Source organism: Nelumbo lutea, chromosome 2 (assembly GCF_056320005.1).
Source record: "Nelumbo lutea isolate HS-2025 chromosome 2, American lotus-T2T, whole genome shotgun sequence".
Lineage (NCBI taxonomy): Eukaryota > Viridiplantae > Streptophyta > Magnoliopsida > Proteales > Nelumbonaceae > Nelumbo > Nelumbo lutea.
The window spans coordinates 59,967,155-59,990,310 of NC_142685.1; the positions used below are offsets into that span (position 1 = coordinate 59,967,155).

At 37.2% G+C, this 23,156-nt stretch overlaps 1 protein-coding gene across 2 annotated transcripts; it reads left to right on the forward strand.

Annotated features, from left to right (window-relative positions):
- Positions 1-6,448: 6,448 nt before the first annotated feature.
- LOC148871027 (3-phosphoinositide-dependent protein kinase 2-like) lies at positions 6,449-21,406 on the forward strand. Of its 2 annotated transcripts, none has more exons than XM_088971197.1 (11): positions 6,449-7,514; positions 10,297-10,477; positions 10,663-10,715; positions 10,813-10,914; positions 10,993-11,101; positions 11,194-11,272; positions 11,376-11,541; positions 19,874-20,008; positions 20,116-20,261; positions 20,592-20,814; positions 20,894-21,406. In XM_088971197.1, exons 1-11 carry the CDS (start codon positions 7,314-7,316, stop codon positions 20,975-20,977), a joined length of 1,479 nt encoding a protein of 492 aa, XP_088827323.1. In that variant the 5' UTR covers positions 6,449-7,313; the 3' UTR covers positions 20,978-21,406. The 2 variants fall into 2 exon arrangements, with proteins under 2 accessions (XP_088827323.1, XP_088827322.1); XM_088971196.1 differs by having other exon boundaries at positions 6,782-7,514; positions 20,891-21,406.
- The last annotated feature ends 1,750 nt before the right edge of the window (positions 21,407-23,156 follow it).

The window sequence follows — 23,156 nt, forward strand, 5'->3', positions numbered from 1 at the left end:
TGTGCGTGTGCAGTGTAAGTTCCCATGAAACTTGATTGTACAAGCGGTTGAAAGTGATTCTATTATTTGTTAGAGGAAATGTTTTATTTATTTTGTAGCTTTAATGAAAAGAAATAGTACTCTTCTTTCATACTTTGGAAGTAAAAAACCAAGATATAGAAAAAAACTTTCATTTGGTTACAGAAAATAGTCTGGTTTTACTTTCCAGAAACTGTCTCCAGTTGAAAGAAATAGCAAAGAAAAAAACGAAATTCATAAATTGTTAGAAAGAAACAAAAAATGGTCATTCTTCCCCTGGGCATTAGTGGATTATTCTTTTTCATTGCTAGTTTGCCTAGCCTAAGTGGCCAAATGATCAACTTTTCAACTTATGATACAAGAGATGCTAAGTTTTCTTACATTCTTTTTAGTTTTTCCTTTTTGGTTGGTTTCTTTCTTTAATAACAAGGTTGACCAAATAATATTCCACATGATGCCAATCTGGACTGTGTTAACTGTTAAGTAATTACCGATTGTGTATCCAAAAGTAACAGTCTATGTAAATGGGAGCTCTACCAAATGGAGTGAGAGATGAGAGGTGGAAAGGATGCAAGTGTATGAAGATGGTTGATTTGGTGTAAGAAAGTAGAAAGATATTTTTAGGGTAAGTTGCAGGTCACTATCCTCTTCTTTGGGGGGTAGTGGCAAATAACCCCCTAAACTTTTATTTGCGACAAAGACCCCTGAGCTTTTAGATTGCGTCTGACAAGGACCCCTCTGATGGCATTTCGTCATTTTTTTTTAAATCCCCAAACTACCCTTTTCAATGATTTTACGCCTTTTTTTTTTCCGATTTTCATTTATTTCTGGTTTAGTTGATATTAATCAGTTAATTGCATGTTGAATTTGGATATTTTATTAATATTGAATAGCTCATTGGATTCAAATTTGGATATTACCTGATTCGGTTTGATAAATATCTGAATTTGATTGATTATTTAATTCTTATATAAAATAATTAAATATTTATATAATTTATATATATGATAATTAAATTATAAATAATTTATATATTTATATACTTTATATAAATAAAATAATTATTTTATATGTTTATTAATTACTTAAAATAATTAATTGGTTGAATTCAAATATTAATTTCTAATATCCATCGAATATCGAATTGAATTTGGATATCAGTTTTTCTAATCAGATTCGAATTCAGATATTATCTGATTCCATTCGAATTCGATCCATTTACACCCCTAATAAGTAATTTACCCTTTTTGAGCTCTCTCTCTCTCTCTCTCTCTCTTCTTGAGTGGGGAAGACCATGTTAATCACAATAGAAATGAGTATCTAGGATAATAATATGCATGTACAGAATTTGTTAATCACAATATAAATGAGTATCTAGGATGATAATATGAAAGTATCAAAGTGGCCTAGGTGGTAAGGTCTCCGGCTGGTTGTAGCGGATTAATTCCCACCTTCACCTGGATTGGTTTGTAATGATAAAAACAAAAACACTTTTTTGAAAGGTAACAAAAACACCTTGAATGCCTTGTTAGCATGATTCTGGATCTACGGTTCACACTGCTGTGTAATGGGCTATTTAACTAATCACAAGTGGACAAGCCAGTGTTTCCCCTGTTTCTGTGTACACGAGTCAGTGTTATATATATAAAACATTGGCATGTTCACTTGTGATTGGTTACATAGCTCGTTATGCATAGCTGTGCAGCAGTGTGAATGCATTAGGCATGAATCCAGCCATACCAAACACCTTCTGAATGGAGAAATAGAGGCTAAGCAAAGTCATATGATAGTGTACCAAAAAGAAAATTTTATGTTTGGGGAGATCAAATCAGCCCCCCCATAAAGTTCCACAGCATATTTCTGCCGTGTATTGGGAGCATCTCCAGATGATGACATCATCATTTCTGATAATATCATCGGGAGATGTTCCCATACACGGTGGGGATGTGTTGTGGGGGACAATCTTGTTGGGGGCTGATTTGAACTCATGTTTGGGAGTATGATTGTAAATACAGAGAGGAAAAAGAAATGTTGGAACAGAATGAAAAGGAGAGTGAACTCTCTTTTATAGTTGGCAAGTTCTTGAAAGTAAAATTCTATCTATTCAATACTCTGCTAGTTTTGTATTAATTAAATATTATTCAGAAGAGGGTTCAAGTTTAAGAGCAGCCACTTTGTGAGAGAAAAAAAAGGTTAGGTCTATATCCAATCCACCCCTGCGAGACCCCAGATGGCCGGCACAGACATTGGGTCATGGCCTTTTTTCGGTTTAGAAGGGGGAAGGGGGAATGCTGGAGATCAAGACAATCAATGTGGAGCCTCTACGTTCGGAGGGGGTGGCGCCACCCCCTCCCTCTTATTTGGAAGACAATGCTAACATTTTGCAGTCAAATGTGGAGAAAACATAATGCAAAGTTAATGGTTGCTAACCTCGGCTCTGCCCAATTTTACATATCAACTTTTGGCTCTGAGTAATTGCTAACTATAGCCAGGTTATTGGTTGGCTTGCATGAATCATGATAGGTTGAGATGAAGACCAAGAGAAGTTCTACCTGCTCACCTTATTTTGCTTACAGGGTCATCCTATTGATGGAGAGTTGGCATTGTATTGCTTCAACCCAATGCTAAGACCCTCTGGTCGGCCTAAAAGATGGAACCAGGCTCATACTGGATTTTTCTACCAATGCTTATTGGTCCAGAGATGGTCCATGTTGGGTTAATATGCCATTTGATCAAATATCTTTCCCCTAACAAACAGTAAAGAAAATGTCTGATTCTGATCCACAAAAGCCTGGCCTCATTAAAATTAACTGGGCTAGATTATTGGGTTAACAGGTCTAACTGGAAATATCCAAAGATGTGTCTGGACCTGCTTGGATGTCCTCCATGACTCTATCTATGATTTATTTATTCTTTTTTTTATCAGCACAACTTATCCAATCAAGCTTTTGTTCATAGATTTCTAGTGGAAGTCTGAAACACTAATTACAGAAGGAACTAGCATGGGCTGTCGGCCTTCCTCATTTTCTGCCCAGGTTCACTTCATATGTGTTTCTATTATTAAAATTGTTACTTCAATAAGGAAATAATTTGTGGGGTTGGCAAATTGTTGTAGCTGTTGCCATCTTTTCCAAAGGGAGCAGCTCTGTAGACAAAGCCCACAATGCCAGAAGCTTCATGAAATGTTAGCTCTACAGCCTACTGGCATTAAACCCATGTACAGGCAATCCAAGCATATGATGATAATGCTGCCATTGTTCTCTTTATTAGTTCTTGGCAACAGAATTTGAGAGGGTCATGGCTCAAGATGCAATGATGCAGCCTTAGGCCAATGAGAATCAACTAGTTACATTGGAAAAGAGGGAACTTTGGAAAGGCTTCGGGCAGTAGATAACAAAGCTGCTCCATACCCATGTTTGAGAGAATCTTATACTTAACATGTTATTGTGACATGGTTGACATTAGCCAATGCTGGTCTTGGCTGGATATCTAGGGTTTTGCGCAAAGTGGCTGCTCTCCAACTCGAACCTGCATTCTCGTACTCGTCAGCCCGAGATTTTACCATGCACAAACTTCAATATTTTGGACTTCTTTTAAGCAAGTTGGCCAGGCAGATAAGAATTTCGCCACTTTGACCATGACCCTCTATCTACAAAGAGCTCTTTGGTCATTGATTCCTTCTTTCCATAAAGACCAGCAAAGGACAACAAAAAGCAATAGATTCCATATGATCGTTCCACTTCTACTGTACCCTTGGCAGTAGTTGGAGGAGCATATCCAAGACGTGCGGGGTCCTCTGCTCTTACTAAAGAGATGGCTGAAATGATGCCATACTTTTCAAATGAATTGCCAGAGAAAATGAAATGCCTCACCCTTCCTCCCACCCCACCCCCCCCCCCCCCCCCCCCCACACACACACACACACAGACAGTTGGAGGCATATAAATCTACTACTTTGGTTTCAACCCAGCTGACATTTACTGTGAAAAAAGAAATTTTCAAACTTCTAGACCAGGCATCTTGTCCCTTGTTCTTACTTCTTAGAAAAACAAATGAATGTTCTTTGCAGTTGGATTCAAGGTTTAAAGTACTGACACACACAATACGCGTTGTGTATCCCACGGTTGGAAGGGTGATATTCTTAGATTATTTTTTTTTTAAATTTCAAGAATTGAGCCAAGACATCTCTAGGAAGCGTATTAACCTTCAAAATTGGCCACATATTTAGCTATGGATACTTCGAACCTCAATTGGATTCAATCCCTACAAGCATTTGAAGCCCACCTAGAAAATGCACAACCACCAAGCAAAGCAGTAAAATTGACAACCAAAGTAATCTAGCCTCTCAAAAGGAAAAAGTAACTTGGTCCAGAACTGGGATTTTCAATTCTGTGCGTCTCCAGGTTCCATCCTCTGGATTTTTTTTTTCATCATAGTCGAATTTGCAAAAGAGGTGATTTTTTAACACCTATGAATTGAAATTATATGGAATTGAGGCAGGGAATCCAATTCAAGTTCAGTTCAACTTCCACCAGGAAAATGCAGCGCCTAGAATCATAGAACCAAACAACTGAGCAGGTTGTGGTTCTTCATGTTACAATGAGTTCCTAAGATTGAATTCATAAAATTTAGACGAAATATAATTACTCCAACACTAAAAACAAGGCCTTCTCACTAAACTTGGAATCCTCATTTATTGCTACCTAGTGTCTTTCAAAATTTTATGAATTTTGTAAATAGAATAGCAGAAATTACAGATGCAACTATTATGATTTTAACTCATCTTTTTTTACTATGTATGGCTTTGTTTTGGCTCTACTTTTATCTGAAATCCAACTATACATAATCTTTTTGCCATGCTGTATTTTTTAAATATAGGTATTTGGTAACCATGGTCACAAGCAGGGACCAATCTAAAGGGGAGTTAAAGGGTGCCTCCCCACAAATTTTTAGTTTAATTTCCTGTTTGGGGTTGTTTAGAAGAATCCTGCCCCACCATTGTGCTATATCAAGAGCATATGGACAAATTGATATCAATTCCTATTCAAGGTTCAAAGTATTGATACATGCAAATCAAACAACTGAAACTCTATTTTTTTTTCTTTTTCATTCTGACATGTTATAGGGGTTAATGCCACAACACAAATTATCATTCAAGACATTTAAACCCAGTCAATTCTCAATATATAATATATGAATGTCCCTTAAAAACTATATATTGTTATATATATATAATGATATGCAATGATACATTTAAACCTATTCATATATATAGCCTTCATATGAGTGTAATATGTTCCAAGCTCTTGTTCTTCTTTTTCTTTATTGTCATCAATTCAATAATTGAGACAAGGAGTTTTTTTCTACCATCTTGAGATGCATGGTAGGTAAGAATTTTAATTTTATTATATAATTGTCAACCAGTCTGATGAATATGAACAATTGAATATTTCTATATGAAAGACAACTTAGTTACTGATAGAAAAGATATTATTCTCCATTTTTTTACCAAAGGAAAGACCTTTTCTCTTTTCTGGGGTATTATTAGAAATCTAAAGCTTCAAAGGTCCAATACATGGTAAAGCTGACTTGAATTGGACAATCTGACACCTTGTCAATCCAAAGGATCTTTGGATTGATAGATGATATACATTGGACACACCATCTTTCACACTATTAGAATACAAGTCAATGGGTGAAAAGAATTCCAACTTAAACCATTTAGGAAACCTCTTCCCTTTTAACTTTACTTTTTCCAAACACTCATGTCACCTGGCCAAAAGATCTTGGTGACATACGATAAGTTCCAACCTGAAAGCTCCTTGCTACTCCCCCAACCCCAACCCCCCTCTCTCTCCATATATATATATATATATTATAAAGAAAGAAAAAAAGAAAAAATATCAACAGCATGTCTAATAACCTTATTAAACAACTTTTCTCTAGTAGATGCATCCTACTTGAATAATGATTTGCTTGGATTGGATGTTTAATATGTCTACCCTTGAATAAGTCTGGATGGCTGAACAGTGGATATGACCTACATGTATAAAAAGTAGATAAAGAGTGGGGATGGACAAGTAGTAGCCATCACCACTCACCTTAGCATAATATGCATCTTCTTGCTAAAATACACATGAGGGATAGGACAAATACAGAGGTGACAGTTGTGGGATTCATCCAATACAAAATGTACATAAAGCGGATTTACTATATCCCACCTCAAAGAATGAGTAATTACCGACTAGTCTCTCTCTTTGTGGACAGAAATCAGTGAGAAAAATTCGGATTCCTACCCCCTTCCACTTCACAATCTTATCTTGGAGGCCCTCTAATTTTAGAAAATATTATCATTTTTCTAAAAAAAATAATAATACATAATAATAATAATTAAAAAATGTTTGGTTTTATTTCTTCCCTCTCTCTCATCTTACAACTTTGTTCAATTTCTGAGAATGGAAAATGGATGGAAGCATTAGATGCTGTTTGGAGGATATCCCAATAATCAGCATCAAAAAAGGTTTTTAGGGTTTGTGAAAATGAACCACCTATCACTCAAATATATGGGCTCTTCTTCTCCAATGTCCATCTCGCACCATCCAACATCCATCTCAATAATCAATGTTCATCCCTTTTTCATTAATTTTCTTAATTTGTTCATTTATTATTATTTTATTATATCTGTTATTTAACAAAGTAATATTCCATATTATAATATTGGTTAGTATTGTATAAGGGGAGCATCAGAACCAATGTCTGGATTGAGATTGTATTGTATTTAGATTCATTGGATAAGAGGAAAAGAGTGAAGGATAGAAAGAAAACAAACCCATTATTAATAGAAGGCCAAATCAACATTAATTTTCCAATTCTCCAGGTGGGTGGTTGTTCTTCGTAGCTGTTTTTTTTTTTTGGAGATTGGATTGGAAGAAAAACAAAGGAGGAAAGCAGGAGAGAAAGAAACAAAGAAAGTAAAGGCTGAGAGGTGGTCAGATGGAACCGTCGCTTTATTACCGCTTTATCAGATTGGCAAAGAAGGGAATCTGATGGGTTATTTGGGTTCTCGTTGACCGTCTTCCCTTCGTTGGAGGCCGTGTTTTGATTTGTTAACAGCAGCAACAGCTGCAACAGCTGCAACGCTACCACCCCTTGACACTCTTCTCTCTGTTTCTCTCTCATTCTTCATTTATTCTGTCGTCTTGTTTCAAGAGATTGCTGCTGGGAGAGAAAGTGAGAGAATTTGATGCTAGAGGTAGTATATAGAGGGGGAGAGTGTCTGTGGAAGAAAGCGAAGGATGGCAGAGATGGTTGAGGGTGAGGGTGAAGGTGAAGGAATTGGAGAAATGGAGAAAGATGTCGACTCTAAGCTTCGCATTCAGAACAACAATGTAGGCGTCCCGCGATCTAAAAGTTTTGCTTTCAGAGCCCCTCAAGAGCAATTTACCATTAAAGACTTCGAATTGGGCAAGATCTATGGTGTCGGTTCCTATTCTAAGGTCCTTCCTCTTCTTCTTCCCCTTCATTTCTTTTTCATTTTTCCTCCATTGTTCCTTCTGTCCTTCTAGTTTTTGGGCAATGATGGTAATCGTATTCTTTCGATGAATGTGGTATTGGGTGTTTTTTTCCTGAACGGTTATCTTCTTTATCAAACAATTTCTAGGCCTTTCTGGTCTTTAATGGGACCTGGTTTTCATTTGTCATTGATGAGCTTAGAGTTTATCGAAGCTTGAATGTTTGAGATGCCTACCTGAAGAGACAAAAAATGGAAATCTTTCTTGCTGGGTCCTCTCTATTTTTTCCACCTAAATTGGTTTGAAGGGCCCTGTTTTATGAAATAATTGCAGCGAATTTGGAAAAAATATTCATCTTTTCTATTGGACGAAGAAGGCTAAGGTGATGGTTCATGAAAGCAATAATCCATGTCGATTATATCTAACAGGTTAGAACGCTTTTGAAGATTCCACTTTGAACAGGCGATATTTCACATACAACAAGGAGCTGTGGGGAATCAAGAAGAAACTCATATTAAATTCAATACTTGTTGTCTTCCAGGTGGCATTGAGAGTTTGTCTGATGTTACTGGTATTTTCCAATAAAAAATGACGAATGGATGGTGAGCAGGAGGGAAAATCTATTCTATATACACCTTCTGTATGGTTTCAATTGAATGATTTATTTTGCATAATATTTCCTTTCCCATCTTTCTAGCATTTGAATTATACCTTCCTAGTAATTGTTGGAGCTAAGGTTAATTGTCCAAGAATGGAACAAATAAAATGATTTAGTTCAATTTATTTTCTGCCCATGATTTATGGGAATGAAATTGTTGTTGGTAACCGTAAAGTAGAGAGTTAAGAGAGGACTTCAATGCAATCATGGTGTACAACTTTCTTAGACTACCATTAATGAAATCCTTTTGCTGATAAAAAAAAGAACTTTCTTAGACTATCTATGATTTAGCATAATTTCTTTCTCTGCTCATAATATATGAAAATAAAATTGTTGCTGATAGCTTCAGTAGAGGGTTAAGATGGGACTTCAATACAGGCACGAGATCCAACTTTCCTAGGCTTTACTAAATTAGCTACCTAAATGCCGTTTTGACGGTTTGAACATGCGTTTCTTTTGTTTTTGAGGAAGCCTCTCCTTTTTGATCATGAGAGTTTGGCAAAGGTTTTAATGACGACTGCCAACCTGATGCAACCCTCCTCCTTTATTTGGGCTTGGGACCAGTGGTGTAAGACAAGCTCAAACTGGTATACTTAGCTTCTCCTTGTAATCTGTCACCAGGAGAGAGATCTGCACCCACTTGATCTGAGGCCCTTGATGATGTTTTATGAGGTTTGCATAGTAAATTTTATTATTGTCATTGTTCCAACCGTCATTGCAGTTGTTGGTATTCTTATTTGTTTTATAATTCATTATTATTTTTGGGATGGGGTTCAATATCATAGAATTTTAAAAATTTCTAAGTTTCTTTTCAGTTCTTCGAAATTTCTTCATTTTGACCATTAATAACTTGTCTGACAAAATTTTTATGGTATATGAGAATTTGGGATTTTGTTTCAGATTTGTCCAGGACTCAAAAGTGATAATTAAACTGAGCGTCAAAAACTCTAGAATGCACAGAAAACTATTTTAATGCTTTTGGGTGTGGCAGAGATTACTAGATTAGAGTCTTGAGATGGATGAGTTGTAAGGCCAGGTGAAAAACTAAAATGCTTGCATCAGGGTGATTGGTGAACTTAGGATGGTGGCAGAATAAGGGAATGCTTACTGAGATGGTTTTGCAATTGGAAGATAAAAACCAATGAATCTTCAAATCTGTAGCTATTTGGTATAATTGAATGTCCTAATCAGTCAAGTGGAAGCCAAAAAGGACTTGGTTCATGTAGTGCAAAATGTTTGGCAGATAATTCTTTTAAATATGAAATGCTGTAGATAGAGCACAATGGAGGTATGGATTGATGCTACCAAGCCAAAATAGGTGCCTAATTTAGATAATAATGATGAAATGACATTTTCTATTTGACAATATATTATTGCATATATTTATCAAAAAAATATATTGTTGCATGCACAATTTGGCAATGAATTAAATATCATTGATTGCTAATCGTCGGACCCTTCCCGAGGTTCACTTTTATCTTCCCCAGCATTTTCCACCTGGGTGAGCTCATCATCATTCTGTTGGATGGCCTTTAGTTTCTTAATGATGACCAAGAATTGATATTTTTCTCTTTTACCCACTGGAAAATACTTTTTTTATCAGTGACTACTGGAAAATTTTTAATTGTTTATTTCTTTGGAAAGGGACATTCTTTTAAGGACTTACCTATCCAAATTGTCCATATTATGAGTTCATTTTGATGCATATAAATCAGTTAGCCCATTGTTAGTAAGCACTCCTTTAGTGTACTCCCTGATTTACTGGAGTACCCTGTCTTCCTCTTCCACGTCCCACCATTCTGTTCTATTCCATTCTATACATGTTCTATCCTAATATTATTACATGTGATTATTTTGTACTTTGCTTTTTTTCTTATTTCATCTTGAGAAGCTTTAATAGTATAACAGCTATTTTCATATCAAAGGATTGATTAGAATAAAAGCTAAGCCTCAGTTTATGCTGGACTACATCTAAGAAACATGTCATTATTTGGACCATTAGCAGCAAAATAGATGCATGAATTGAAGTAACCAATTATGTCTTGTTTTTGTATATTGTAATTTTCTCATCCTTTATTGTTCTCTAAGTATTGAAAAGTTTTACATCAGGTTGTGAGGGCAAAGAAGAAGGACACAGGAAATATATATGCTTTGAAGATTATGGACAAAAAATTCATAACAAAAGAAAATAAAACTTCGTATGTGAAATTGGAGCGCATTGTACTTGATCAATTGGATCATCCAGGCATTGTCCGACTGTTTTTCACATTCCAAGACTCCTTTTCTCTATGTAGGTATTCCGGTTCCATCCATCCTATATATTTTATCTTCTCCATGCTCACTTTGCATCTTTTATTTTCTTTGTGGACCATTGCTCTTGTTTCATGTGGTACCTTAGATTGTTTAATTTGTTATCTCCCTTCTTGTGCTGTTTTATTTGTTATCTGATCTGGTTCTAATTATTATATTTTGAAGACATGGCACTTGAATCTTGTGAAGGTGGAGAACTTTTTGACCAAATAACTAGGGTAAGTAAATTTTATTTTCTGGAGCTTATGGTTCTTCTAGCACTATATTTCCTGCTAGAAATGTCATTTTTTGGTGCTAATCAATGTATGAATGCAGAAAGGTCGTCTGTCAGAAAATGAAGCTCGCTTCTATGCAGCAGAAGTTGTAGATGCTCTTGAATATATTCATGGTGTAGGATTGATCCATCGGGATATTAAGGTACATCTAATTACATGTGCTGCTGTGCATTCTGTTCCATTGGCATGCCAAACACAGTAATAATTTCTTTATTGGCAGCCAGAGAACTTGCTGCTTACTACAGAAGGACACATAAAAATTGCTGATTTTGGTAGCGTAAAGCCAATGCAAGATAGCAAAATTACAGTCCTTCCGAATGCATCTTCAGGTAAAGTTATTGTAGTGTCCTAAAGAACAGGAGAGATTTCTTTGCTGAGAAGGTCCAATAATAGTTTACTTCCCCCCCCCCCCCCCCCCCAGATGATAAAGCTTGCACATTTGTGGGAACAGCTGCATATGTTCCACCAGAAGTCCTTAATTCTTCTCCTGCAACTTTTGGGTAAGGGGCATTTCTAGATCTGGAGATGCATATCAGATAATTGTTTCATTGTGGCAAAATGGATGAGACCTTTTCATAATACCATTTGTTAATCCTGTAACAGAAACGACCTTTGGGCACTTGGATGTACCTTGTATCAAATGCTTTCAGGAACTTCTCCATTCAAGGATGCCAGTGAATGGCTCATATTTCAAAGAATCATAGCCAGAGATATTAGATTTCCAGATTACTTCTCTGCTGAAGCTAAAGACCTTATTGATAAGCTACTGGTAAGCTAAAAGCATTTGCGGGTTGGACGTTTTATAGTATGAGATTGTTTAGATACACATTTTATTGTTTTTAAAAATACAACTTTTCGTTTCTGTCTACCTTCTGTTCTTTTGGTTTAAAGTATGCAGTCCAAATTGTCTTGACCTTCCTTTCATCTCTCTCTCTCTCTCTCTCTCCAAGTCTTAACCAAAACTTGGATTCATATTTTGGTCAGTCAATAACCATTTTCAGATTATCTTTAATGTTTTACTAATTTTAATATTTAAAAGATGAGAAACATTGATTGTAAACTGTTATCTTCTTATTAACTTTCATGTTTTCATGAAACCTTTTTCCCTGTACTACTTTCCCGGAATTTTTTATATAAACCAATTGATGTGTACACAATATTCAGTATAAATAAAATATGCAATTTATTCTCAACTTCTTGGCAATTTCTTCATCATTCTCCATCTACATGAGGCTAGCAAACATATTAAGCATTGAAGTTCCTGCCTTCTGGATGTTAGCAATCTGTCTGACATTAACAGTGCAGAGCAGAAATATTTATTAAAAGAGCAGAGGATAAACCCAACTGAAGTAAACTTAATAAAAGCTTCATCAGAAGAATAGGATAAGCTAAATTACTAAAATTCCTTTATTTGATGCTTCTTTTGATGGTTGAATGCATGGATGATTTTCTTTAATCCTCTTTTACCATTATATAATTAATTGTTTTTTGTGGGACTATATTAATTAATAAAACATTCATGATTGCATTTCAAAATGTTTCTAGTCTATGGTTTGTTGATAAATAATTGAGAGTTTTCCAATTTTTTTTTTGAACGATCACAAAAAATTCATTAAAAATAAAAGGATAATACATAAGAAAGGTGATAAAAAATCACCTGAGAGAAAGAAGGCACCACCTAAACCTAAATTGAATTACAGCAGGACACAAATACAAAATCTAAACCAAAAGCAGCTGCCCCTAGTCCTCCCCCTCAAACACTTCCTCCTGCCCATCATCATCTTCATTCCAAATTTCTCCTCCTTCACCTACTACAATTTTCCTCATTCGTTCTTCCTTTCTACTACTCTCAAACTCGTCAAATGCTTTTCTATCAAAATCCTCGCCACCCCCCCCCCCAAAAAAAAAAAATAATAATAATAAAATAAAGCCAAGCTTTTACTGATCCTAATGTCTCTTTCAACAATTTTCTTAATGTCCAAACATCCATTCCTTTCCACCTTTTGTAAATTTATGTCAACAGCTTCACATCATTTCTAACCATAATTATATTTTCCTCTTGAACCGTGTCAATCCTTTGAGTTCCTGAGAGAAAGAACACCCCTATGGCCTGCATCTTCGACTATCTCCTCATCTATAGCACCTTCAATATCTTCGATATTCTCTCTCTTATCATCTGCCTTTCTGGCTTCCTTCACTCCCCCCAACCCAGGCTCCACTCCAAAAACCTTCTTTGCATCAAAAGAGAAGTTTGAGGGCAAAGTAGAATCACAATCTTTGGTCGACCTAACCTCCATCTGGGTACTAGATGAAACAGAATCATCTTTTTCAGCACAAGCTTGATCACAAGAACATAGAGAAAAATCGAGTGGAGCATTGCTTTGAGCCTTCTTAAGATCAGCAAACTCCTCCCTATTTAACCAAACAACCTTCTTCTTTCTTGACTTGCTGAATTTGAAAAACACTCAAACCCAGCTCTCCCCTTCTCTTTGCACCTTGCACAAGCCAGATAGAGATGGCAATTTGACCCGTCCCCACAGGACCCCGCTCTACCCTACCTCGGTTGGGGTGGATTTTTTGACTATTGATCGGGGTTCACAAAACTCTAGGGATCGGGGATGGGACGGGGATGGTATTTGTCCACCCCACCCCAACATTGGCCCCGAACCCGCCTCGACTATATTATGTAACATAGTACATACATAACTATTAATATATGTTATATTATATTATAATATTATATATTATATTATACTATATAATATAAAATAGTTCTAGATAGGTTTCAAAAAAATAAAAAATAAATAAATTTATAGGTATGCAAGTAGGAATGAACGGGGCAGAACGGGGCAAATTCAGAGATCCTCATTACCCGCGAGGACAAGGATGGGGTTAGAATTTCTTGCCTCGCCAAAGTTTGGGACAAGGCATTTGAGTTTGGGGTTGGGGACGGGGCAGGCAAAACCCAACCCCACCCTGTTCCATTGCCATTCCTAAAACCAGATCTGTTCAAGATCCCAAACCTTTTGGGCTAAGACATTTGAAAGATAAACCATATTTTCTTGTTTACTTATAACTTAACCAACCAGTTCCTTCTAACCTCTGTGGACCCCTTCCTCGAGAAATGGCCCCCCTCAAACCTCCAGCCGGACTTGTGGCCCAACTTAATTTATTGGGTACAATTTTCAAACAAACTCCCAACTCCAAATCCTCCCTTTTCTTCGATTGACAATCCATGTTTCCCACTGGAATGCACACCACATCAGAACAGTTATCGATTAAAACATTAGGGCCACCCTTTCATCTTACATCAAATGGGCCCCACTCCCTCCATTAGGCTTTGAGACTCTGCAGTCTTCATTTACTCCTAAAACCATCAAACCACCCCCATTGACATGAAAATTTTCAATTCCAGACCTGCCTTCATCTTGAACCTCTGTTTCCTCCTCGAGCTAACCTTTTGTCTCCCTGGATTTCTCCACAGAAGGACTAACATATCTCACTGCCCACATCCCTCCACAAACCCAAGCTTTCAACCCACCTCAGTGGGTAAGATCCTTCCACCACAACACTTACGCCGTACAACTCTCCAGCAAAGTGAAGGGACAAGGACGAAGGAACTGAATGAATCTCTTTTACTTCCACTAGGATGTGCACAAGAACTAGATTTTTTTTTTTTTTGATAAGTGAGAAAAGTTTTATTAATTCAAATAACAAAAATAAAATCAGCCTAGGAGGAGGCACGAGATGTTACCTCCCCCGAGGACTGAACCATATACACTAAACATGCCCAAGCCTGAAACACAATTACAAAGTAGCCCAAAACAGATCTCCCCTTGACACCCCTTGCTTGGCTAGAGAATCCGCCATTGCATTTGCTGATCTTCTGACCCACTGAAACCAGACAGTTATATTTCTTGTCATCCATTTAACTTTCTTTAATAGATCCCTGTAGCCCCAACAAGCTGTTTCTGGGCTAATCAGCCAGCCTACTACTACCTTGGAATCCCTTCTACAAACAATTTGTTCACTCCAATTTGACTGGCCATCTGTATACCTTGTACCACTGCTAGTAGCTCTGCCCTTACAAAATCACCTTCACCCACTGGTCCTGAAAATAGAGACAACATATTGCTGTCTTTGTCTCTCAGAATCCCACCAATACCGGATGGCCTTGGGTTACCTTGGCAGCTGCCATCAAAATTCAATTTTACCATTCCATCTGGTGGGGGTTTCCATTCAACTTGTGAATTGATCTTGGTGGAGACTATAGAAGCCAGTGCAGCCCAGTTTCTCCATAAGTCTTCAAAGGAGTAATCTGCCAACAAATGTGAAGATTTTAACCATGAGATAGTCCTTGTCATATGCATTCCTTGATTTCAGCAAGATTTTTTTCCTGTTCTTGAAATATTCTAGCATTTTTGTCCTCTCTTAAAGTCCACAAGGTAGCAGCTCTGATACATTTCTGCATTAGCTTCCCTCTTTTTGTCAATCTCCCAAAAGCAGCCAAAGTAAACAGCAGCTTTACTTCAGAGGGCAAGTTCCACTTGCACCCAAATAAGGAAACAACCCAGTTCCAAATATTGGCAGCAAAGGAGCACGATATCAGCAAATGGTTACAGTCCTCACCCTTCACTTTACATAGAAAGCACCAATTTGGGAACAAATACATAAAAGGTTTCTTCTTTTGCAAGCTTTCCACAGTATTGATCTTACCATAATAGGTTCCCAACAGAACACTGCTATTTTGGGGGGAATTTGTCTTGACCAAACCTCTTTAACAGGGAAGACCTGAGAGGAGGGGTTGGAGCAAAGGGCTTTAAAGAAAGAAGCACAAGTGAAGGAGCCAACCGGGGTTAGGGACTAGACTCTTTTATCTAGGTTAGGGGGGTCCAAACACACCGAATCTAGAAGCAACAACAGCTTTGAAACACAAAGAAATTCTTCATCCCTTAACCCTCTTTGAAACCCAAAATCCCAGTTTAAAGCCAAAGGGAAAACCGGGGGGGGGGGGGGGGAGGAACCATGAAATGGGTTTCTCTTTAAAGAGGGAGATGGAATAGGGAGAAGGGAAACAATCTTTTAGGGGTTGAGTGCTCACCCAAGTATCTTCCCAAAAAAGAATGGAGTTTCCAGAACAAGCATCGTACCTTACAAAACTGAGGAATTTAGGGAGAATGCTAGAGATAGCCTTCCAAGGTGTTGTGAGCAAAGCCCTTCGGGATACCCCCGCATCCCAACCTGATTCGGAACAGCCATGGATACTTTTCACTACTTCATGCCACAACCTCTACCTCTCCAGGGGCCACCTCCAAAGCCACTTACCCAAAAGAGCCTCATTCTTTCTCACCACATTCCCTAAGCCTAGGCCTCTTTCTTCTTTACTCCGACACACCAGTGATCTTTCTTCTCTTCTCCCGGTTCCCATAAGAAATCCCTCATCAGTTTTTCCAACCTCTTTGCCTCCCTTTTGGGAATTCTAAAGACTGACAAGAAGTATAAAGGCCCAATACAAGCCAAATGGTGGTCTTTACTAAGCAAGCCAAATGGTTATTCCAGGGATAATTTCCTGAGAGAAAATTTTGCATTTGTTTCTTGGTTCATATGGAAGAATAGAAATAATAAATGTTTTAATGGAGGTTTCAGTAATGCAGAGAATATCGTTGGCAGAGCTTTTGCTTACTGGAATGAAATTAAAGAAGTTTCTTCTTGTGTGGGTATCACTAACAGTAAAAGTTTTCTTGTTAAGTGGTATAGGCTCAAAGCTGATTGCATCAAAATCAACTTTGATGCTTCCTGTTTGATTAATGGCAATTGTGCTATTGGGTGTGTTGCTAGGAACCACCAAGGTTATGTCCTTGAGACCAAAGCGATTGGGATTGGTATCGTGATGATCAACCTTGCGGAAGCGTGGGCTACTTGGGAGGCTATCAACATCGTGATTAACTTCAGGGACCAGCAAATCACCATCAAAGGAGACTAAACTAGTTAAAGATTGTCTCAATGGTCGAGTCTCGCCCCCGTGGAGATTAGCTAGTATCATTAGGGAATGCCAAAACCTTGTTGAGTTTTTTAACCTAAATATCAGATTCAAGCATATGTATCGGGAAGGAGTCAATTGGCTGATCGGTTAGCTCGTAAAGCTCTTAATAATCGTGAGGATAGTAATGAGTTTAGGACTTGTGATTTTAATTTTATTTGTGATGCGAATGTAAGGGGAAAAGCTACCCCCAGACTTTGTAGCTCACCTTTTTTCCATAAAAAAATAAGTATAAAGGCAAGTTGGCTAAAGTTGCTTTAATCAAAGTAACTCTACCCCCCACGGAAATATAGTTTCTCTTCCAAGCTGCCAATCATTTTTCGAAATTTTCCACCACCGGGTTCTAGAACCTACTTTCCTTTGGATTTGCACCTAACGGAAGTCCTAGGTAGGATAGAGGCCACTGAGAGCAGGTGCATTCTAACAAGGCTGCTATAAACCCCATCTCCTCTCTATTCAAATGAACTCCCGCAATACAACTCTTCTCAAAATTTACCTTCAAATTTGAGGCCCTCTTAAAGTGAATTATTAAATCCTTCAAATTCCTTACCTTCATCAAGTCACAACCTTCACAAAAGGTTATTATGTCATCTACAAATTGGAGATGAGTTACTGAAACTCAATCTCTACCTATTCTCCACCCTCTTAGAGATCCGGCTCTATCTGCTTAAGAGAAGAGCCTACTAAAATTATCGGCAACTAAAATAAAAAGGAAAGGTGACATGGGATCACCTTGTCTCGAACCCCTACTAGCTGGGAAAAAATCATTAACTACCTTGTTGACTAGGATGGATAATGGCAATTGGAAAGGCAACCGTTTATCCATTTGCACCATTTATCCCCAAACCTACTAGCTGGAAAAAAAAATCTAGTGCACAACAACTAGATTCTGCCATGAAGCTGTTCTTGGGTCAACGAATCTGAATTTTCCACAAACATCTCCCACAGATTCAAAAGTCTGGAAATCATGCATGAAGCCAAAGATGTTAATCCAAACCAAGCTTGAAGGACTGAGGTCTCTGATTGCACCTACCATAGGGTTCCATCTCCCAACCCCAGAACATGGACCTGATTCTGTTCTCAACTCAGAATGTTGCTCTCTTCATCCTCACTACCAAAAGTAAAGAGAAAAAAGAAAAAAAAAAGCCAGAGTTCAATTTCCTAATCTGAAACGCCGAATTTAGGCATCATTCTGCAGCTGCCCAATCCCTTGTGCACTCTACATTTGGATCCGAATTAACAAACTGGCCCACCAGGCTTCTCTCAAGCAACCTAGTGTGTTTGTGAACACAACCTAATGATTTCATGATCACTTCCTTCATCAGCGTCCAATGCTTTTGCCCGTTTGAAATCAGATTATGGGGAACTGACCATTGGAACCATCTCAAGCAACCTAGAACTTTTTGAAGATCAGATTCTGACTAGTAAATGCTAGAGATCATTGGAACCATCTCCCTCTTACAAGATGATTACTTGTCAGAATTTGGTTTCCATAAAAGCAAAGCGAGAAATCTCAGTGACACAAGAGTCCATGTTGTAGAGAAAATGATAACAATTGCAAATCCAGGACCACTTAAACCGTGCAACATTTTAATGTTTGTAGCACAGATCCAAAGTTGATATGTTTCAAATCTAAAACCCTTGATGCAAGCACTGGTTCTACTTATTCATTTTATTTTATTTTTTTGGTATACTTATTTATTTTAGGGTAATTTACAGATAGCCACCCTGTATTTATGTGGTGGTAACACTTAGCCCCCCCTCCTGGGCTATGGAGCTTCTAGATTCCAGAACTTTGTTCCCTGACCTCACAGGGTTTATGGTGAAAGTAAAATTACCAAATTTCCCATTCAAGATTCTATGGGCCAACCAGCAACAAACATCAAAATGATGAAAATAAGCATTCTAAAGCACAAATCATTCTCAAGGCATTCTCAAAATGAACTTTATTGAAAGAAAGTTGAGAGAAATATGTAAGAGTTCAGATTTTAGAAAAACTAAGTTAAAAGGGCAACATGGTTTTGTAAAATAACACAAGGGCAGCTTGGGGGTTTAGAAATGTTTAATGGAATATTCCATGAAGTCAACTAACAGAATGATAGGCAGAGGCAAAGTAGGTCTTTGTTGCAAAACAAAGTTCAGGGGACCAAGTGTCACTACCTCCTAAGTACAGGGTAGCTGTCTCTAATTTACCTTTTATTTTATATTGATCAGACAATATAAAAGGTTCATTTCTGTAGGACTAGTTAAGTATTTACAACTTTATAGTCAAGGATCTGAATGTCTTGGAGAACCAAAAACAATTTGAGTGCATCTTCTTTTCATGTGTACTAATGTATTCAATGATCCAAGCATGTGTCTTGGGTGCATGTATGCATCTAGGACTCAGATCTATCTGTCCTCAAAATCAAGATACAAGGACTTAGCTAAAACTAATCTGCCAATAAGTGTATTAGCTCAGAATTGTTTAATTTTAAATCATGCAAGTAAGCTATATATAATCTAGTTGTGTTCCATTATTTTGTATCCAAAAAAGGAAGTATAAAAAAATAAGGTAATTAAAATCAGTTTGTAGCGTGACAATTAGAATCCTAAAATATGTGTATGAAAGCCTATACTTGATGAGGTTTAATGGGCATTCTTAGTTGAATTTTGTGTTCAACCTTCAACTTCTGAATGCAAATTTATTTTAACCAGATGACTCTAATTTATGTTGGGGGTGTCTCCAGGTAAATGGTTATGTGTCTAATCCATCAAAACTTTGCACTAAGAAAATAGACGCTTATTTAGTTGGTCCTATATACCCCATATCCAGACCATTGTTGTGTCATCTTCAACACACACACTTGCCTGCTTGGATTAAAATAAAGAGTTCAGTTTCATATAAAAAGACTTAGAGAAATTTCTCTTCTGGTGAAACTGGAAATATACTTGTTGGGCACTGGCTAACTCTCATGTTTATTATGTTATAAGTTTCACTTTTTTTACCACTCAACCAAGATTACTTGTAGCATTGTCTGAATAGTTGTGCCTTCTAACTAGCCATGCAACTCTAATGCAGGATATGAATCCAAGCAAAAGGCCAGGTGCTGGACCTGATGGTTATACTGCACTCAAGATGCATCCTTTTTTTGAGGGGATTGACTGGAAAAATTTAAGAGGGCAAACTCCTCCCAAACTTGCTTTGCAGTCCAGTGTATGATAATCTGTTTTTTGAAGTGTTCTTATAAAAGGGATGCAGTTAGTTTATTAACATGTTTGCAAAAGAGAAATAAATTACCAAACATTTGTATGTGGTTTCAGGTGGCTGAGGCTAATAATGGCCAAGTATCTAAATGGAACCATTCACATGTTGGAGATAATGATGGGAGTGATAATGCTACATCATCTTCTGAAGCAACATCTCACGTGACTAGGCTTGCTTCAATTGACTCTTTTGATTCAAGATGGTATTTTAACAATCTGGTTGACTTTTTTCCTTGTGTTTGACATTAATCCTAATAAGAGTTAAAACATAGCCAAAAGAAATTAGATGTTTCTTGATGGAAGTATATGATCACTAATATGAAGTCAGATCTATGAGATCTAGTGAATGAGTTCTAATTTTGTTGGTGGTATATCCACTATCATGCCATTAGAACTTCATCATCAACAAGATATGGACCCTTATAGTTGCCATCTCTTTGTTGTATCTTTCTTTCCTAAAGAAGTCAATTGATTAGTATTATCTTGTTATTACTATTATCTTTGATTGATCTGTTAATTTGTCATATTTACAGGCAACAGTTTCTTGATCCAGGCGAGTCTGTTATAATGATATCAATGGTTAAGAAAATACAGAAATTATCTAACAAGAAAGTTCAGCTTATCCTTACTGATAAACCCAAATTGATATATGTGGACCCAACAAAGTTGATGCTAAAAGGGAACATAATATGGTCTGACAACCCCAATGAACTAAGCATCCAAGTCTTGAGTTCTTCACATTTCAAGATTTGTACGGTATGCTCAACCTTCTCATTTTCTCTTCTTTCTGCATTTATTTGTGCTTTATCTGAATTAGATTTCTTCATGTCAGCAGCCAAAGAAGGTAATGTCATTTGAGGATCCAAAACAAAGGGCATGGCAATGGAAGAAAATAATTGAAGGCCTTCAAAACCGGTGATTCCAGACTTGTAATTTTCAAAAGATATTCTTTGGACATTTTGACGATATAAAGAAAGAGCATGAAGATCCTAAGGGATTGAATGTTTCAGAGAAGTACTTATTAGAAAGAATTGAATTGCATTCTGGAGGTGCAGACGCTCATTTTCCACCCACCATCTTGTCCTCTGGAACTGGGTATGGCTGGGCTGTCTCCCTTTCTTAACCTGGGCACGACCCTGCTTGTATGGTGGTATTTTGGCAAGCCTAACGCCTTGTGGAGGTCCCGTCCATTCAAGTACCTGTTTATTGTAGTTAAGAAAAAGACAGTATCCATAAATGGAAATTTCATTCCCTCGAGCACTGTACAAATTACAATATCTGAATATATATTATCTGCACAGAGGAGCTTTGGGAGGAAGCTCTTCCTGGAGCTCCACTTTTCATTACAGTAATTGTCTAATTGATTCGGCCCCATTAATATCCAATTGGGTGAACATCTCATCTCACTAATCCGGTTCGTCTAAGGCAGATTTACATCACCAGATGACTATCTAATGGGAAGATGATAACCCTTGTTTTCTTATAACTGTCCTATCTTCTAGAAAATGTATTTTTTATACACAGACTCTAATAAACTTAGCTTGCTCAATATGCTAAATCTCTGGTCTACAGTCATTCAGACTACTGGGATGGCATTGATTCTAGTATATGTAGAGTAAATTAAAAAAAAAAAAAAAAAAAAAACACCGAACAGTCTGAATGTAAAATCTCAGTCCGGCAAGCATGAGATCATGTGTTCAACACTCAACAGTCTGAATGTAAAGGGTTAAAGAGGACATGACCCCATATGGCTGGGACCAACATTGGGTAATGGCCTCTTTTTTGAACAGTCTGAACGTGCAGTATTTAGATTAAAGCTGGAATGATAGTATCTTCCACCCTTCTCTTTTTGTTTTGTTCAAACTCTGAACTTGTTTGAATTGCACCATCACAGGCTATTATACCTAGTTCTTGTGGGATTTATTTCCGTGACTGTTAACTAAAAAGCCTTGCATTAATTCATTATTTCTAGTTCATATTTGCCGTCAAGGGGACATATTCCGATTCTAACGTGGCTGTCTTTGCTAAGGCTAATATTTTATGGAATTTGGAAAGATAGGACACATCTCGTTTGATAGAACTGGTTGCATGCTTGTTGCATTGCTTCTTTTCTCGGCAAGCAGTGGCAAAAGGTTGGTCCTAACCTCTAAACTTCCCATGTCAGCAGTCACAACAGAATGGCTATGGCTGCCGGATTTCAGTGGTAAAACGTCATATTTGAAGCTTCAACTCTAAATGGAATTGATTAATCCCTACATGCATTTTTTAGTTGAAATGATTATCTTATGTGATGTGACTAGGGGTTTCAATTGAGATGGATTTGGTCCAATCTGATCCAGTCCAATGTGAGTTCATAATAAATGGATCAGGTCCTAGCTAATCCAGTGAATATTTTGGACCATTTTGGATCAGTCCAATTCAATGTCTGGACTGTCCAATATGTTAAAATTCGTTTTGATTTAGATTAGTTTCAACCCAAATCCAGTCCACTGACACCTATATTCTTCTCTTATATCAATGGACCATATATGGGTTTAATCCAACCCAATTCAATATAAATTTATTATGGATGAAGCAAGTCCAATCCAATCTAATAAATATTTTGGACCGGATTGGTCCAATCCAATATGTCATGTTGGTCCGTCCAAATTGACTTTGGACTGGACGGGGTCCAATCCAAAACCAGTCCATTGACACCCTTAGATGTGACAACATATTTTTTTACCAATTTGTATTGACCAACCCCAAACATATCAAGTATACATGTTATGAATGAAAGCGTATGAGAGAGGGTTTATAGAATATCAAAAAATCAAAGTAAGAAGAAAATGTTAGCAAAGTGAAGAGGGCCTTCAGATAATAACCCTAAAGAAAAAAAAAATCTCAAAAAATTAAAACTTCATACAATGGATATGACACTGATCAAAACGAAATGGTGGAACTAGATTTATGTAGTTGACTCTATATAGCTGGTACAAGGTTTAGATGATCGTGATGAGGTAGAAAGTAACCTTTCTTTTTTGTGGTTTTTCTCTAATATATACCATATCGGGCCTTCCATTTTCATGAGTTTACATCTCCTTTCTTATCTCTGTCGT

Excerpts from the sequence above, each read along its gene's own strand:
- LOC148871027 (XM_088971196.1), top strand. The coding sequence starts at position 7,314 with ATGGCAGAGATGGTTGAGGGTGAGGGTGAAGGTGAAGGAATTGGAGAA. Across the intron at positions 10,915-10,992 it reads TGATCCATCGGGATATTAAG|CCAGAGAACTTGCTGCTTAC; the intron begins GTACATCTAATT and ends CTTTATTGGCAG. Across the intron at positions 11,102-11,193 it reads CCTTCCGAATGCATCTTCAG|ATGATAAAGCTTGCACATTT; the intron begins GTAAAGTTATTG and ends CCCCCCCCCCAG.